This window comes from Leopardus geoffroyi, chromosome B2 (genome assembly GCF_018350155.1).
Source record: "Leopardus geoffroyi isolate Oge1 chromosome B2, O.geoffroyi_Oge1_pat1.0, whole genome shotgun sequence".
NCBI classification, from domain to species: domain Eukaryota; kingdom Metazoa; phylum Chordata; class Mammalia; order Carnivora; family Felidae; genus Leopardus; species Leopardus geoffroyi.
The window spans coordinates 145,646,192-145,666,348 of NC_059332.1; the positions used below are offsets into that span (position 1 = coordinate 145,646,192).

Sequence of the window (20,157 nt, forward strand, 5' to 3'; positions counted from 1 at the left end):
TCAAAAAATTCCTAACAAATAAAAGTCCATGACCAGATGGCATTACAGGTGAATTCTATAAAACATTTAAAGAAGGGTTAACACCGATTCTTCTCAAACTATTCCCAAGAAACAGAAAAGGAAGGAAAAGTTCCAAATTCATTCTGTGAGGCAAAATCCTACCAAAATCAGATAAAGGATCCTCAGTGGGGAAAAACAGAGAGCTTTCGCCTAATTAGGAACAAGAAAAGGATGTTCACTCTCACTACTTTTATTCAGTATACTATTGGAAGTCCTAGCCACAGCAATCAGACAATAAAAAGAAATAAAAGGCATCCAAATCAATAAGGAAGAAATAAAACTTTCCCTATTTGCAGATGACATGATACTATACATAGTAAACTTAGCAGACTCCACCAAAAAACTACTAGAATTGATACACAAATTCAGGAAAGTTGCAAGATACAAATCAATGTACAGAAATCTATTGCATTTCTATACACCCATAATGAAGCAGCAGAAAGAGAAATTAAAAAAAAAAAAAAACAATCCCATTTACAATTTCACCAAAATAATAAGATACCTAGGAATAAATCTAACCAAAGATTACATGTGGAAGACTTGTACTCTGAAAGCTATAAAACATTGATGAAGGGAATTGAAGATGACACAAAGAAATGAAAATGTGGTCCCTGCTCATGGATTAGAAACATAATTATTATTAAATTGTTTTTGCTACCCAAAGCAATCTATACATTTAATGTAATCCCTGTCAAAATACCAACAGCATTTTTCACAGAACTAGAGCAAACAATTCTAAAATCTGTATGGAACCACAAAATATACTAAATAGCCAAAACAATCTTGAAAAAGAAAAGCAAAGCTAGAAGAGTCACAATTCCTGACTTCAAGGTATATTACAAAGCTGTAGTGATCAAAACAAAGCAGGAAGGAATATCCAATGGGAAAAATACAGTCTCTTCAACAAATGGTACTGGGAAAATGGGACATCAACATGCGAAAGAAATAAACTGGACCACTTTCTTACATCACACACAAAAATAAACTCAAAATGGATTAAGGACCTAAATGTGAGACTTGAAACCATAAAAAATCCTAGAAAAGAACACAGGCAGTAACCTCTTTGATATCAGCTATAGAAACTTTTTTCTAGATATGTCTCCTGAGGCAACAGAAACAAAAGCAAAAATAAACTATTGGGACTACATAAAAATAAACAGCTTCTGCATAGCGAAGGAAACAATCAACACCAAAAGGCAACCTACAGAATGGGAGAAAAATATTTGCAAATGACACAGCTGATAAAGGCTTAGTATCCAAAATATATGAAGGACTTATACAACTTAACACTCAAAAAACAATTAATCCATTTAAAAACTGGGAAGAAGACAGCCATTTCTTCAAAGAAGACATCCAGATGGCCAACAGACACAAGAAACGATGTTCATCATCATCGCTTACCATCAGGGAAATGCAAATCAAAACCACAATGATCTATCACCTCACACCTATCAGAATGGCTAAAATCAACAACACAAGAAACAACAAGGGTTGGTGAGGATGTGGAGGAAAAAAGAACCCTCATGCACTGTTGGTGGGAATGCCAACTGGTGCAGCCACTGTGGAAAACACAATGGAGGTTCCTCAAAAAGTTAAAAATAGTATTACCATTACACATCGAGTTATTCTATTACTGAGTATTTACCCAAAAAATACAAAACACTAATTCAAAAAATTATATGCACCCCTATATTTATAGCAGCATTATTTATAATAGCCAACATACGGAAGCAGCCCAAGGGTTCACTGATAAATAGATTAAAAAGATGTGGCATAGATATACAATAAAATATTATTCAGCCACAAAAAATGAAATCTTGCGATTTTCAAGGACATAGATCAATCTAACGAGTATAATGCTAAACTACCTAAGTCATAGAGAAAGACAAATACTGTAGGATTTAACTCATATGTGGAAATTAAGAAACAAAACTAGGGAGCAAAGGGAAAAGATAGAGAGAGAGTGAGAGAGTGAGAGAAATTAAAAAAACAGACTCTTAACTACAGAGGACAAACTGATGGTTAACAGGGGGAGCTGGTGGGGGATGGGGGGAAATAGGTGATGGGGATTAAGGAGTGTGCTTGTGGTGATGAGTCCTGGGTGTTGTACGGAGGTGTTGAATCGCTATGGTGTGCACCTGAAAGTAATATAACACTGTATGTTAACTACCTGAAATTAAAATAAAAACTTAAAAAAAAGAAAAATGAAAAATTTTAATAATGCTGTTTCCCCCAAAACTGATTTTATATGCAATTAAAATGGTTTCAAAAGCTGCCCTTTGGTTAATGTTTGCCTGGTATGTCATTGTCCATTCTTTAACTTTCAGTGCTTTTGTTCTCATGTTTTAGGTATATATCTTGTGTCTCACATAAAGCTGGACGTTCTTTTAATCCAGTCTTAGAATCTTTGTCTTTTAAACTTTTGTTAGCACATTTACATTTTGTTTTGTCACTGTTGTATATGGTTTTATTCTATTATTGTGTGTGTGTGTGTGTGTGTGTGTGTGTGTGTACACATACACACTTCTTATTTGTCCTACTTGCCTCTACTCTACCCGCTTCTTTTTCTTTTTTAAAACTAATTTGACATCTGTATTTTACTTCAATCCCCTGGATGATTTTCCTAGGCAATTCAAACGTGTTTTCAGTCTAAAGGATTTGATGCTGAAAAGCTCTGGTCTGAGCAGATCACTGGGCCAGACACTGCTTCCCATGACGTTACATGGGGCGGCTTCCAAGGAGGCCCCCAGACCAAGGCTCCAATGATGGCCACGGAGATGCTGAAATTGGCCGGGACCAATGACCTTGGAGGGTGTGGTTGTGTGCCTGTCCTGGGAGAAGAGAGGCTCTTGGACAAGGGCCCTGGGGCATCTATGGTGTGTGCCCTGCATAATTTTGCTTGTTCCCACTGGGGCTTGACGTCTCCAATCCCACGTGGTCCCACAACAGAGGTGTGGGGAGGAGGTCTGGGTGCTGGCCAGCAAGGACTTGACTTGGTCTAGCCATATGAGACCCAGCCTTGAACCTTCAAATTCAAGGTGTTTAGAAAGGCCTTCCAAGGTAAGCAGCTCTTAATTACCACCCGACAATTCACAGGAACACAACCCCACACAATCAGGAGTGTGAGGTGTCCTCAGAAACCACGCAGCAAGGAAAAGTCTTCCATGTGCAACACCAGTGAGGAAGCCTTCATTCCAAATGCCCTCCTTGTTTGGCACCGAAAGTTTTAAGCACAGAAAGGTGTCTGACTGCAATGAGTCTAAGAGATCCAAAGCTCCCACCTCTTTCCCGAAGTCCTCATTGTAGAAAGACCTCAGAGTGGGAAAGCCTTCTTCTGCAGCTTCTGTGACACTGGTGACCAGAAGGTGACATGCTGGTAGGGATTTATGAGTGCAGTCAATGTGGCATGCTTCCAGCAGAAGAGATACACTTGGTAGTTCACACCAGAGAAGGTCTTTGACCATGGGAACGTGGGAACCCCTCAGCATACCTGTGTCCTTGCTCTGGAGAAATGTGTTCACCCCTGGGTGGAACCTTAGGAGAACAGCCTTTGCAAGAAAGCCTTCAGTCATAATTCAACTCTAGGCACCAGAGTCGCAGTGGGGAGGGACTATGAGAGCCATTTGCATGCAAGCCTGCAGGGGCTGTGTTGCCTTCCCTGTCCTCCCTGGGCAGAGCTCTTTGGAGCCCAGAGCCCACAACAGAAGCCACCTCCTCTCCATCCTGGTTCTGCTGGGATGTACATTCGCCACCCACATTGTCAAAGAAGGTGGCCCCTGTGTCTCCCCTGCCTGTTACTAGGTTAGGCACGGAACTCACAGGGTGGCCAAGGGGACCTGAGAGGCACTGTTGGCAGTTTTTGAGCAATGCTCCCTCGCTTCATGGATTTTAAGTGGGGTTCATGCCCAGCCACAATGTGTGTATTATACACACATTGCATTTGTATGCATGTATGTATATCTCATTATATTTAAGAATTCTGCTCCATAAATATATACACTCTAACTTCATCCCAGTAGTAAACTTACAAGAGTGTATTATGCCTCAATACCTGCGAGTGACACACAAGTCATTATTTTTCTTCAGGATTTGCGTTAATAAAAATCTGTTCATGGTCCTCGGCCCTGTTTGATGGAGAGTGATTGCTTGGGCTGCTCACTGCTACCTCGGTACTTTGCAATCACCCTGCAAATCGGAGAGAGAAGACGCGCCTAATAGCTGTAGCTCCAACACCGTACCTGTTGCCACTGACAGACTTTGTTCCTTAGAGGAGATGCCAACCGCCAGCTGGCTGTGACAGTTTGTGAACTAACATTGACATTTGTGTTGGTACCGTAACGGTATTTACAGCTCAGGAGATATATAAAATCAGATTATGATAGACCCAGGAATTTTTGAGGCAAAAAGTAAAACAATACACAAATTACCAACTTGATTGGGATATAAAATTATTTAGAAAATCACTTCAGGACTCAGAGTCTCTTTCAAGAAATACCTCTTCTATGCGAAACATCAAGGTACGCCCCAGGTTTGCAAAGAGAAAGGGGACTGCAGAGAACAGAAGATGGTAATTCAGTTGTATAGCTGTTCATCCACACTACATCTGCTAGTAGCCCACTGTGTCAGAAAAGGAAAGGTAGAGATGAAGAAAGAAAGCCATTTTGAATGATGTGGGAATACAAATACAAAATATCACAGGATCGGCACAAAGATTAACCTTATATCTTTGTTATTTTCTTTTTCTAGGCTCTGAAGTGGCTCTTCTTCATATTCCATGAATATCACTTTTTAAGAAGTTTAAATTGACATATTTCAACATAGTCACCTAAAGTGGTTAAGCCTCTGGGCAAATGACACTGGAAAGCAATGAAAAAGGTAGAATTTTGGGTGACCATTATAAAAGCTTTGAATCAGAGAACACTTTTGCTGGATACTATCATATGGAAGAAAAGTCAGCATTCTTGTCTCCATTCTCATTTCCTACTAAACCCTGAAGATGTCAAAATGAACAACAACAACAAAAAAAGACATGGACTTGACTGGGCACTTACGGCTGTAGCCCCAGGACAGCTTGCAGTTTGACATTCACCAGTCATCCGGTTTGGGATTAAGACATCGTCCCAGCAAGATGGACCCTTTGAGAAAAACAAACATGTACTTGGTGCATGAACTGTAACACAAAGGTACTCCCTAGTATGTTTTCTAAAATCGATTTCTATTATAAAATGATAATGAATAGTAATATGTCGTCCAATGATTTTTGAAATGTAATCCACAGAACCTGGCAGTTCTCAAGATCCTTTTGGGGGATCTGGTGGATCAAAACTATTTTCTTAAATACACTAAGATGATGTTTAAGCATATTGATCCAAACATGTGGTACATTCACACGTAGTCGTCTCCCCGCTGTGGTTAATTCAATGGTTTGAAAACTTAACTACTTTTCTTAAGTTCACTGCAATGTCAAATGATGACTTTTACATGAAAACATCTACGCAATTACATTCAAAAGGATTCTTCGGGGGCAGTCGTGGACCACATGGCCGCATACCGGGAAGGGCCACCTGTCACAGCCGGCAGGCTGAGCGGACACATTTCCCCCACTCTCTCCTGAGGCACCACGAAAACTACATTTAAAAACTAGCTTGGTGTAAACCCATAATACCAAGGAGAACAGAAGACAGAGTATTGATTGAGAAGAAATTTCCATGCGTTTCTGGAAATCTGCAACAGGCTACAGCAGAGGAGGGGCCCCTGTGCCCCGTGGGACCACAGCAAGTCTGAAGGCTCAAGAAGAAGGCATGGGCCACAACAGAGTGACGCCTAGAGCAGCCAACAGTGGGAAAGTGAGAATTTTCATAAATGGAAGATCCTAAAATCTTCTAGAGAGAAAGGTCAGATCCCCTAACTAGAAACAAAAATCGAAATAGAAATTTTAAGTAGCACAAATACCTTTAAAGATCAGAGGAAAGAGTCTTCAACCTCAAATTCTCTACCTAACTGAATTGTCAAGTAAGCGGGAGAATGGTGAGGAGTGATTTGGGGACACGCAGATTTGCCGAATTTACACGTGTGCTAGAAGGTCTAAGAGTTCAGGGGAATGTCAGACAGCTTGAGGGAAGGCAGGGAGAGGCCCAGCCTTGGCCTCATCCAACGTACGGCTCTGGGCAAGAGCCTCGGGACAGATGGGTGGTGTCTCTGTAGATACGGCAGAGAAGGAGGAGGACAGAAGGGTGGTGTCACCGGCTGTGGTGATGATAGCCCTTTCAGCAGGCGTGTTATAGGGCCTGTGCCCGGCCAGGCAGAGAAAGGTTAAGGCCAAGGGATGGCCGCCGTGGTGATTTTACTCCCAAAGACATTGGGACCCGCCAGAGGTTTATGTGAGCAGTGAAACTGGTCACCACCAGTCAGCACCAGGACCACCTTGCCCCACGAGCCAGACCAAGCGGACTCCTGGCCATGATGCCCCCACAAACCAGTGCAAACTCGGAAAGCACGCGAGGATCTCAGCCATCCCTGCGTCTCCAGGAGCGCTCGCTTCCCCTCCCCCTGCACCAGCACACGTATGCACACACAGGTGCACCAAGCACACACACGCACGTGCACACACATCAGACGCTCTAACACATGGGTACCACACACCCGCACCCACTTACGTGTACACACACACACAACCACACCACAGACCACGCACAGGCACACCATACACACACAGACCCACGCACTTACACGTGCACCCACATAATTTAGAGAAAAACAGGGGAGAGCAGAGGGAATCTGGGACTTTGAGCATCTACCTTAAAGATCTAAGCCAAACTTCAACAGAGGCCATTTGAGCCAAACCTCAAAAGGAGCTACGATCTGGATTCATAGGTCATTACACTAAAAGCCACTGCTTCAACCGCAAGGTTGTAAGCGACTGCAGAAAAGCCGGAGACTTGCCGTCCTTAGGGAGGCTGCTTCCACGGTGGCCCTGGGATGCCACTTGGGAATTTGCACTTGGGGAGTGTTCCCATTCGCTTAGTTACACAGAGGGTTTGCAGCGTGAAAACTGTCTGTAGGAACAACCTGGTTTGTGCTGAACCCCTTATCCCCTGGGAGTCTGGAATTGTGGTCTGTGCTAGGGAGGGGTATCCAGTGACCAGCCTCCAGGAAAGCCTGGGTGCTGGGTAAACGAGCACGTCCCGTGCGGCTCTGCTGGGAAAGGGCTCTTGGAAACTTGCCTGTGGTTTCCTCCAGACTTCACACCACATGTCTTTTCCATCTGCTACTTTGCATCCTGTTGGCGGGATGAACCTTACTCGTGTGTAGGACGATACACCGAGTCCTGGAAGCCCTTCCAGCGATTCACCCAACCTGGACAGGCAAAGCCATCTTAGGGACCCATGACACAATGACATTGATTAATCATGAACATACACCTCCATGGAAGGGTCAGGGTTCATGAGGAAGATCACATCCGTGATGGGGAATAAGCAATTTCATTTCCCCTGCACCTCTAGGTGTAATGCACGCATTTAAAATCCATTGTAGTCATGGTGATGTAAACATTCACTTGACTTTCAACCTTACAATCATACTGCTGAAATTGGGCAGATGATTGAAATCATGGTTATGTAACCAAACATACATGCCATGCAGCTTGGGCAATGTAAAAGTAAAGGCATAAAGGCCATGAATTGGATGGCAAAGGTGGAGCTGAGAGAGAAGGCGAAGGAGGGGATTAATATCCTCACCCTACAAGATGTTGCTTTTTCATCATGAGGCCATCTGTATGTTTGATTTCTAAACATAGCCATATATTCATTTGATCAAAATGACACGCGTATCGAAGTAAAAGAAGGGTAAAGAACTGACACCAAGAACCGGATCACATGTATCAGCCTTGCTTTTCCAACTTCACATGAGAAATTCAGCGCAGACCAGCATGGCTGGAATACAGTCTCCCACGTCGTATTTCAATCCTTGGCCGAGGACCCATCTTGGAGGTTATGTTTGTTTGTTCATCTGTTTCTCTGTAGGATACTCCATGGATACTGGGAATCAGGTTTTTCTCATTTTTTTCTAATGCTTATTTATTTATTTTGAGAGATAGAGTGCAAACGGGAGAGGGGCAGACAGAGAGGGAGAGAGAGAATTCTAATCGGACTCTGCACTGTCAGATGCAGGGCTCAATTCCACAAACTGTGAGATCATGACCTGATCTAAGATCAAGAGTCGGATGCTTAACCGACTGAGTCACTCAGGTGGTTTCTTTCAATTTTAGAGGACTAGGAAAACTTTAGAGAGTCAAATCTATGGCCCAGCTCTGGAAACTTTACATAACTTATAATAAATATTAGGTTTACTAATTTTACCTTTGCTTTCATATTATTTTCCTCAATTGATTTTCCTTTGACCTCTTTCCTCATCTTATTAGGTTTTTCTTGTTTTTAGCCTCAACGTATTGTTGCAGACTTGTCAAATCCTTTTGAAGTGAGGCAGGGTATAATGAAATAATTGTGAAGGTCTCATGGCTTTCCCCTTTTAACTCTCCAACATTCCTGACCACTTCTAACAAAAACAGTGTCTTGTGTCTCTTCCATCCGGGACAGTAGCCACCCATCCTTAGAAGATGGCAGTCTCTGGCGGGACAGCCACGGGAAGCACTGATCACACGCTGTGGCTGGTGGAGACCGACAATGAACTGAGACATACTTGAGGCTTAGAAAAGTCCCTGGTTGCAAAGGAAATCCATTTCATCATGGATAACCATTAACTAAACATGGAGACATTGCTTCCTTGCTCTATCAATAGCCTTTCGAGGCTGGTTCAGGAAGCACTGACCTACTTAAAGCACATGCAATGGTAAGAGATAAAGCTAACATGGGCACAGTCTGGGGACAGAGGAGTAACATAGGGGTTAGGGCCCATTTGCATTCATTTCACTGCCCAGAGTACGGTTCCCTGCCACAAAGTCTAGGATGAAATGAAACTGTGCATCACACAGATATTTATTTTTCATGCCTTAATATTTCAAAGTCCAAGAAGCAATGAAAACGTTTATGTAACAATTCCTATAATTATCATATAAGATACTACTTTATCTGATAAGTCCTCGTTTTGTACGAGGAGATTATAGAAAGCCCATTCACAATATTCTTCTTGATCTCAGACCATAACCAGATAACATAAGTAATAAAGCCAATAGAATTCCAATGACTATGGGAATTCAGCATAATGAAATCAATGTGTTAGCTGAGCCACACTCCTCACAGCATCGGTATTGAACGCTATTGCTGTACCCATCCCGAAAATAGAAACAAGTGTGCCAGTGAATTTATGCCATTACAAAGCAGATTCAATGTTGCCGCTTTCGAGTCTTAGGAAATATAAAATGTTAATTGGTTCATCCTTGCATACTGTGTTTTAACAGATGCATGGTTAAAGCATTTATCATTAATGGTTTTTATACAGGGGTAAAAAGGTCTCCAGGCTACAAGATTTAAAAGGGACTGCATATCACACGGCAGCCATGCCAGGGAGAGAATTCCCCCCAAAATGTATTTAATCTCTCCAATGTAAAGAATGGGAGAAAGATATCTGAAAAAAATGTCAGAACAGTGGTGAAATACATGTCTTAATAAAGGATCATTTGGCTGCTTTTTATAAAACTTCCTCCTTTTTTTAGCTCAATATTGATTACACAATCAAGACAATACATAAATTATCTGAGCATCTATAGCAAGGGGGAACAATCTGCGGTCTGCTGACTGACTCCGGCCTAGGGTTTGTTTTTACACAGCAAAAACAACGGTTTTAGATTTTTAAATGGTTAAAAAGCACAAAAAGAAGAGTGTTTCATGGCACATGAAGAGTAAGTGATATTCAGGATTCCGTGTCTGCACGTGAACTTGATCGGAGCACGGCCATGGTCGCTCATGTGCCTGTCGTCTACGTACTGCAAGGGCAGAACTGAGTTGTTTCAACACAGAGGAAGTGGCTTGCAAAACCTAAAATCCCTACTATTCTGGTCCTTTATGGAGAACGCTTGCCAATCATTGACCTAGGGTAAATACAGTTTTCCAAGTTCATACTGAAAAGCACTTAAAAAAAAAAAAAAAAAAAAAAAAAACATTGCAACAGCATTTTGACCACCATAGAATCTCACTAGTTTGTAGCAGCAGCTGCATCCCGGGTCTCAAGTGAGAAATTACTTCAATTCAAACCTTGGAGCCACTGGCCTGTGGAATCCACGGGTGTTGTTGTGATGCAGGGACTCACGTTGTTGGAATTGGTAAACGAGTGGAAAACTGCAACCAGAGATGACGTTTGGGGATTTTCTCTGATAATATCACCACCAACAGAAAATCATAAAGTGGAATAGTATTTAAACACATCTATATGGTGCATGTAAATCAGAAATTCAGAAAAAAAAAAAAAAGGACTCAATGGTATGAAAAGCAAGTGTTTAAATCTGTAAATTATGAGTCTGAAAATTTACTTTTAAAAATTGTAGGACTAATCTACAAGTCATTTTTGCTATGTCTTGCATGTCTAATCAAGCGGAAAATTGAAGTACTTCATTGGCTAATTCTTACCCAAATATCACTCTGACCCAGATCCAGATGAGCTGTTAAAGCAAAAGAGGTTGTTTTCCACCCCCCTGAATTATCTAAATAAATTCTATAGTCTGCTTTATATAGGTGGGTATATACACTGCTGTCTAAAAATGTTGCAAATCCGGGGGTGCTTGGGTGGCTCAGTCGGGTAAGCGTATGACTTCGGTTCAGGCCATGATCTCACGGTTTGTGGGTTCAAGCCCCACATCAGGCCCGCTGCTGTCAGCCTGTCAGTGCAGAGCCTGGGGCCTGCTTCAGATTCTGTGTCTTCCTCTCTCTCTGCCCCTTCCCTACTCGCGCTCTGTCTCTCTCTCTCTCTCTCAAAAATAAATAAATGTTAAAAAAAAATTTTTAAATTGCAAATCCTGTTTTACCAAAATGTTACTACAAAGTCTTGGTGTTTCCAGTTTTTAAAAAGGATTATTTAATCTACTCCTGAAATCATTGTTCCACTATATGCTAACTAATTTGGATGTAAATTAAAAAAAAAAATATAATATAAAATAAAGGATTATTTTAACAGTGCTTTTACTTAAACTGTACTTTTACTGATTATTTCAAGTTATCAAATGTGTTGCATTTAGTATATCCTCTTGATTGGGGCCACACACATTTAAGTCATATAATTAAACTTAAGGGGTTAAAATAATTTTGAAAATTATACTTGTAATATAATACTAGGACAGCAAAACTGTCCTTAAAGCTGCTACACTCAGGGGCGCCTGGGTGGCTTATTTGGTTAAATGTTCTACTTCAGCTCAGGTCATGCTCTCGCGATTCATGGGTTTGAGCTATGCTGGCAGCTCACAGCCTGGAGCCTGCTTCAGTCTCTCTCTCTCTCTCTCTCTCTCTCTCTCTGTCTGTGTGTGTGTGTGTGTCTCTCTCTCTGCCACACTCTCTCTCCCCAAAATAAATAAACTTTAAAAAAAAACCCTCCTACACTCAGAGTCTCCTTCCTTTCTTTCCCTCTGCACCTGCAACAAAAAATGATACAGGGAAGGAGGAGCTTCAGAGTTCACAGACCTGTTGAATTCTAATTCCACCAATTGTTATCTATGGGCCCCACCTTTCTAAACCTCTTCTGAAAAGCAAGGGGTCAAAGGCCTCTTCATTGCGCTTTCACGAATACTAAATGAAATAGCAACTTTAATATTTGCCAGGCCCCAGGGTGCTGGGTGGCTCAGTTGATTAAGCGTCTAAGCAACTGACTTTTGGTTTCGGCTCAGGTCACGATCTCACGGTTCGTGAGTTCGAGCCCTGCGTCGGGCTCTGGGCTGACAGTGTGGAGCTTGCTTGGGATTCGCTGTCTCTGTCTCTTTCTGCTCCTCCCTTGCCTGCTCTCTATCTCTCTCTCTCAAAATAAATACACATTTAAAAAAGTTTTGCCCAGTCCTCGACACATGCTGACTTACTGAAAAATGACAACTGTTACAAGTAATATTTCTTATTTCTCAAAATAGAAGTCCCTGAGTAGGGTTATTTTTAATTTAGTAGACAGATAAGCAGTAATTGGTCAGTTCTAAGGCATCTGATTCAGCCCAGTGCGTTTTTCATTTTTTAATTTTTCTCAATTTCCCTGTTACTCAGCCATTCCCCAGGGATTATGTCACTTTCCAGAGCATGTGGCTTGTAACTCTTTTAAAGCATATATTTCTACTCATGTAGCAAACATGGTTCTCCATCTTCCTCCACTGGATTTAAGGATCCTATGCTTCTCAAAAGGCTAAGCACAGTGCTGTGACTAGAGCCGAGGCCCAATAACGCAGTCATTAAATAGTGAACAGGGAAAATAATAAAGAAAAAAATCCTTTGAACCAAAATATTCACCTACTCAACAAATATTTATCGAACATATATTTTAAAAAAATTTTTTTTAATGTTTATTTATTCTTGAGACAGAGAGAGACAGAGCATGAACATGGGAGGGGCAGAGAGAGAGAGGGAGACACAGAATCTGAAGCAGGCTCCAGGCTCTGAGCAGTCAGCACAGAGCCAGACGCGGGGCTCGAACTCACGGACCACGAGATCATGACCTGAGCTGAAGTCAGAGACTTAACCGACCCAGCCACCCAGGCGCCCCAGAACATATCTTAAAACCTGATAATATCGTCACGGAAAAGAAAGAAGGATCCTTTACCCTGTAGATTGTGTGGAGTTGCTACAAAAGCCAATGTTACAAATGAACTGAGCAACCTGTTTTTCAAACAGATTACATTTTTACAAACCCCCATAGCAAATATTGGTGATATATAAAACAACAGGAACACACATACCCTCCTGGTACAAATATAAAATGGCACAGCCCCTTTGGAAACCTTCAGGCATTTTTGATAAAGTTAGACGTAACTGAAAATGATTTGAGTATTTCATTTTTACGTAATTACCCAACAAAGATGAAAACATGAGTCCACATAAAGAACTGTATACAAATGCTCGTAATAGTTTTATTCATAATAACCACCAACTGTAGACCACCAAAACATGTGTCAAAATATGAATGGATAAACAAAATGTGGCATATTCATCCAATGGAATATTACTCAGCAATAAGTATCATGTTACTTATAAATGTAACATGGATGATTCTCAAAATGATGCGAGTAAAGGAAGCAAAATATGCAACAGAATATGCTACATGTTCCACTTACATAAAATGTAAACAAATCTATAGCAGTAAACAAATCAGTGGTAGCTTTGGGTGGGACAGAGCATGGAAAGCACTACATAAGAGCATGAGGAATCTTTGGAGGAGTTTTATGGACTGAATTGTGTCCTCTCAAAATTTACATGTCAAAGTCCTAACTCCCCTACAGAATGTGGCTGTATTTGGAAATATGGATTTTAAAGAGGCAATAAGTTAAAATGAGTTCATTAGGGTGGGTCCTAGTCCAATATGACTGTTGCTTTTATAAGAAGAGGAGATTAGGACATGGACACTCACAGATAAAAGGCCATGTGAACACACAGAGAAGACAACCCATCCACAAACCAACTAGAGATGCCTCCGAGGAAACCAACCTCAACAACACCTTGATCTTGGACTTCCAGCCTCCAGAATTGTGAGTAAATAAATTTCTGCTGTTTAAATCACCCAGTCAGTGGTACTTTGTTATGGCAGCCCCAGCAAACTAACATAAAGGTTAACGGAAATGCTTTCTATCTTAATTGTAGTGGTGGTTTTACGGGTTTACACATGTGTCAGAACTCCTCAGATTGTACCCTTTAAATAGAGGCAGTATATTTTACACAAATTATTTCTCAGTAAAGTGAAAAGAAAAGGGAAAAATAACAGAGATGTGCCAAGGGAATTCAATGAGGGAAGGAGAAGAAGAATCTTTGTATCAAATGGTACTTGAACAACTGAGTATCAATATCTAAATCCTTTCCTCACTCCATACATCTTCTAGAAGAAAACAAACAAGGACATCTTTACAACCTTGGAACAGACAGAAGTTTCTTATATGGACACAGAAGGCTCTAACCATAAATGAAGACGTTTATAAATTGAACTTCAAAGAACATTAGAAACTTCTGCTCATCAAAAGACGCTATTAAACATGAATATACATGCCACAGACTGGAAAGAATATTTGCAATACATATATCTGTCAAATAATTCATTTCCAGAATAAAGAACTTTTAAAAGTTAATGCTATAGAGACAAATAGCCTAGTTCAAAAATAAACAGAAGACTTGAACAGACTATTCACAAAATAAGATGACAAATAAAATTCACAAAATAAAAGATGACAAATACCATTAATAACAAGGAAAATACAAATTAAGACAACAAGATACAATTTCATTTGATTTAACTTTTTAGCCACTAAAAAGTGCCTAAAAAGGCTGAAAATACTGAATGTTGGTAAAAAGATTAATCTATAGTGATAGAAATCAGGAGATGATTGTCTTTGGGATAAAGGAGTTATTGACTGGAAAGAGGCATGAGGGAAATTTCTGGAAATGTTCTATTTGATTGGGATGATCTGTCAAAACTCACATAACTAAACCCTTAAAATCTGTGCATTTTATGGAATGTAACTTATTCCATGAGTTAAAACAATGAATCAACAAATATTTTTGAAGCCTTAATTCTCAGTAGCTCTGCAACCTTGGGGAGGTTCCTTAACCTCTCAGGTACCAGCTAGCCCAGGCCAAATTGGGTGATAATAGAATTTGCCTTATAAGAGTGTTGCAAGGATTGGATATAAAATGGTTAGGCTAGGGGCACCTGGGTGGCTCAGTCAGTTAAGTGTCCGACTCTTGATTTCATCTCAGATCATGATCTCATGGTCGTGAGGTAGAGCCTTGTGTGTGGCTCCATGCTGGGCTTGAGTCTGCTTAAGATTCTCTCTCTCTTTCTCTCTTTGCCCCTCCCCACCATCTAAATAAATAAATAAACAAATAAATAAATAAATAAATAAATGTTAGGCTAGTGTCAGGCACATATTAGGTACTCAATTAATGTTAACCATTTCCAATTTACCATTCAGCAGCAGCCAGACTTGATAAAAGGACAAGGCAATTAGGAGTGACAGCCAATATGGTTTGTTAATATTAAATTGTGTAATGAAATGATTTTCCCTTAAAAAATACATCATTAGTTATTTTCCCTTGTAGCCTTTGGAGATAATAGACTATAACTTTTCATAGGCTCTGTCCACTGTCAATCAAAACAAAAGACTAACCAGCTTTATGGCTTTGAACTGGTTATTTCCATTCACCATCAGGCTGCAGAATTCCTGAAGTCATGGACTGTTCCAACTTATATCTACATGCTTTGCTATGCATAGGAAAACATAGTGAATACTCAAAAATACCTTAAGTGAACCAGGCTTCAATTTTCTCATCTGTAAAGCTATGAAACTGAAAAATGTGTGTTTTCTAAAGCTGTTTTATGTTTTCTTTTTTAAATAGAATACATTCCTTAAATGAAATGGTTTGTAGAACACAAATGTATAAAACAAATAGTGGGCCCACTGTGGTTGAAGATGGATGGGTCCTCAAAATGCTTGCCAGCTGCCTCTTCCCTCTTTGTCCTGTGTGACGTCCTTAAAGTACCTCCCCACATAGGACAATTTAAGATCCCAAGAGTCTCTTACAATAAATCATGGGTATGCTCCAGGAAGAGTTTGCGGTAGGTAAAGAATCTGACAGAAGATGGTTGAATGAAATCCTTCAAAGACTATCACATTCTTTTCTTTGATGTGATACGTATTCATTATGACTAAGATATATGCTTATTAGAAGATATATATTACACTCTTAAAACTGTTTATTGAATCACTGATGCAGATGTTATCCCAGTGAGAACAAATATCTTTCTTCACATTACAACACGTGCTGTGAGTTTTCTCTCAGTATCTCCTCTCCTTTAGGAAAATAGATTTCCTGATTTATATCTGAGAAGGTGGCACCTGGAAAAATGACTGTATTCCCAGCCTCCCTGGCAAGTGTGGCCCTGTGACTAACTATATCCCCCCTTGTTAGCCAAGGGGATATAGCAGAAATTTCCTGTGCAACTTCCAGTCGCCTTTTGTCCTCATCCATTCCTCTACTGTTCTGTTTGTAAGATGCACATTGTACCATGAACCACAAATTCAAACCTATACACAGCAGAGCCACAATACAGAAAGAGTCTGGGTTCCTGACCCCGGAGAGTGTCCTAACAGTCCTGAATTCCTTACCTGAACTTTTACATGAAAAAAAATTTTTTTTCATTTTATATCACTCTTATTTTGAATTTTCAGGAACACTGTCAAACCCAGTAGTTATTGTTACAACTACTAAATTAAATTTGTTGTAATAGCAAAGTCAATGGAGTACACAAAGCAGTAATAATTTTCGAGTGTTATCTAAAAAATCAAGAAGTTCTTTGTTTCTCATACATGGGGGTGCTGAGATACAGGGAGACAAAGAAGTCTAAACTCTCATTATATAATTCATCTAAACTCTCATTTTTAATTCATCAAGGAATGACCTTATTTATAAGTTTACAAGTTTTTAAAATATCAGAATTTGACCTCAAAAACCCAAATGTTTTAGAAAGCATTAATCATTTTGATGAAAATATTCATAAAATGTGTTATATATTCCATGCCTACTTTAGTAGATTACATTTAATATGTATGTGGTGACTTAGCTTTCTAAAAAAGAGCTACCATATCATGAATATATGCTATTAGCCAGAGGCTCTGGTTGGTACCACACAGACTTCATCTGCAAGTTATTTAAAACAAAGAAGGGTAGGCATTCCTTTACCCATTTTTAGATGGAAAAACTAAGGCTTAGAGATGCTAACAGGCATGTTCCAGGGTACATGTTTGCTAAGTAGTAAAGTCACTTTATAAGAAAAGCATTCATTTCTTTCTTTACTTTTGGTCACAATTAAAAAAATATATGTCAGGGGCGCCTGGGTGGCGCAGTCGGTTAAGCGTCCAACTTCAGCCAGGTCACGATCTCGCGGTCCGTGAGTTCGAGCCCCGTGTCAGGCTCTGGGCTGATGGCTCAGAGCCTGGAGCCTGTTTCCGATTCTGTGTCTCCCTCTCTCTCTGCCCCTCCCCCGTTCATGCTCTGTCTCTCTCTGTCCCAAAAATAAATAAACGTTGAAAAAAAAAATTAAAAAAAAATATATGTCAAATTAATAAGCATTTCTTATGGTATTGTTTTACTCTGAATACATAGTGATGTCTTTGCTAACTGCTTCAAAATGTTGTGGCCCTACTCGGAAGGTAAAAAGTATTTGTGTTTTTAGATAACTCATTTGCCTTCCTTCCTCCTCCCTCTTCCCACCTACCTCCTTATCTCCACCCCCTCCTTGTCCTCCTCCTCCTCCACCTCTTCCTCCTTCATAGATGCACCATCAGAAGACTCATCTTTAATGAGCAGTATGTTTAACATTTACTTCTACTATCTTGGTGGGGAGGAAATTTGTAACTAAATCTAATACTTATAAAAGCAAATACCAAAAGAAAGAACACACACAAACACACACACACACACACACACACACACACACACACACAAGGCAAACACAAAGTTAAGATTCTGCCATGAAAAAGTGTGTGGACTTTTTGTAATTTATATATGTATATTACATATACTTATTTTGGAATTTACATATACACTATACATGTATTACATATATACATGTATATGCATACGTGTATTACATATACATATACATACTGAGGCCCTTTTGCTTATATTCTGTTTCTCTGGAAGTTATTTAAGAATTATGTTTTTTTTTCTTTTAAAGTCTTTATTGTTAACAGGCTTTTTGACATACATTGCCTTATTTGTTATCTCAGAAAGCATAGGAGAGATTGTACCTTGTATTAGTTTTCCACGGCTGTGTAACAAATTACCACAGATTCAGTGGCTTAAAACAACATGTGTCTATGATGTCACAACTTTTGTGGACCATCACCTCATGCTGGCTCCACTGGGCCCTCTGCTCGGGGCCCCACAAGGCTGTCTGCAAGGTGTCGGCACGGCTGCTCTCTCATCTGGAGGCTTGACTGGAGAAGCATTAGTTGTCACGCTCTCGTGGGATGTTTTCAGAATTAATTTCCTTGTGGCTGTAATTGTAAGGCTGCCAGCTTTCATCTGTCTGCTGACTGGAGGCCTCCTATGGTTCTTGCCATGTGAGCTTCCTCAACCTGGCTGCTTACTCCATCAAGCCAACAGGACCATATTTGGTCTCGTCTCTGAAGACGTGGTCTACCATTATGTGGTTAAGGGGAATTTCGTGTAAATGGTCAAGGGAGCAGCAGACATATTGTCGTCACCTTTGCCGTTTGCTCTTGGTTGGAAGGCAATCACCAGAACCACTTGCATTCAAGAGGAAGGGATTTCACAAAAGCATGGATGCCATAAGCTAGATGATCACTGGGGGTCACCTTCAGGTCTGTCACTGCCACATTTATTTTGCAGATAAGAAAGACTTTTCATAAAGTTAAAGTTTGAGAAATGATAATTCAATATGTGACTCTAATAGCCAAGTTCTCAGGCTATTTCTTTTTTTTAACATAAACACAATTTTCAATTGAAATATGTGAATATTTGAACACTTCCCTGGAGTCATTCTTTTAAACTTTTAAGTAGAGAATGTAATATTACAGCCGAGGGAGATATCACAAAATAAATACTGAATGTGACCAGAGAGTGATTTTCTATTTATTTTGGCAAGTTAAATTGGAAGAGATTAGTACACAAAAAACAAACAAATATATTTGTGCTTGATTTAGTGTATCTACTCTTTTTTTTTAAGTTTTTATTTATTTTTGAGAGAGAGAGAGAAGGGGAGAGACAGAGAGAAAGGGCACGCACAAGTCGGGGAGGGGCAGAAGGAGACACAGAATGGGAGGCAGGCTCCAGGCTCTGAATTGTCAGTGCAGAGCCCAATGCAGGGCTCAAACTACGAACCATAAGGTCATGACCTGAGCTGCAGTTGGGCGCTTAACTGACTGAACCTCTCAGACACACCTTAGAGCATAAACATCTTACACACCTTTAGCTCTGAACACCTAACTGCAAGACCCAATTGCAAGCTGCTTCTGTCGAAGAAAAGACCACTAAAGACTACATGAAGGGACTCACTGCTCGCTTATTAGCCCAGTTGTATCTACAAATGTTTTTAAAGCAAAAAGAGAATTATTAGGAGGTGAATTAGAACTTAAAGAAAATAAAAGACCTTAAGAATATGACTGTTTAGTCCTTACAAATATTTTTGTTTCTGATTCGGATACTGTATGAATAATAATTAACTATTTTTTGAAAGGATTTTATATGGGGCAGAAGGAAGCAGAAGAAGGAAAAAAGTGATTTAGTGAATTCCAGCCAATCAGCAAGGGAATAATGATCATTATAAAAGTAATGGCAAAGCCATCTTCTTGCCTCAGTACGAAACTGGGTGGTTTACAAAATTTTCCCACATCAAAGCAACCTTGATTCTCAGTGAAATTCTGTTAATTCTATGCTTTATGGAGATCTGAGACCTAATGTGCTTATTTGTTCACAGGTTGGGGGTAATCACAGGACTGTTCCTAAGAAAATCCTGCCCCTACATATAAGTACTCACCTGGCTTTCATGTTTAGCTACATGGGCATATCTTAAAGAGTATTGCATTTTCATGAAAGGGTGTCCATTTTTTACACTGATTTGTTTACCATAATAACATGGATCTCTTCCTATTTCATAAAATGGAATATCTGAAGTTCCTTGCTTTGTTGGAAAACAGCCAAAATTTTAATAGAAGTTTGGTCCAAGGCTGCGTAGGGCTTGGTGGGTCAGCTATATTCTATTCCATGTATAGTCGGCTTAAATAGCCCAACTATAGGATGAACGGTTCACTTTCAACATGGCTTACTGGCTGCCAAGTTGGAGGCTGAATATGAGCCCAGTGCAGTAGGCTCACATCTGTGGTTCTCCTCAACCACGGCCTTTCCAGGGGATGCTTGTGCCTCATCAGAACATGGTAGATGTTTCCCAAGA

General features: G+C 40.1%; 1 protein-coding gene across 3 annotated transcripts in view; it reads right to left on the minus strand.

The window, feature by feature from the left end:
* The window catches only part of PRKN (parkin RBR E3 ubiquitin protein ligase), a 1,352,534-nt gene that overhangs the window by 681,979 nt on the left and 650,398 nt on the right, over positions 1-20,157 (minus strand). For all 3 annotated transcript variants that reach the window (XM_045500229.1, XM_045500228.1, XM_045500230.1), the window contains one exon: positions 5,112-5,195. In XM_045500229.1, coding sequence (XP_045356185.1) covers positions 5,112-5,195 — 84 coding nt within the window. The remainder of the gene's footprint in view (positions 1-5,111; positions 5,196-20,157) is intronic.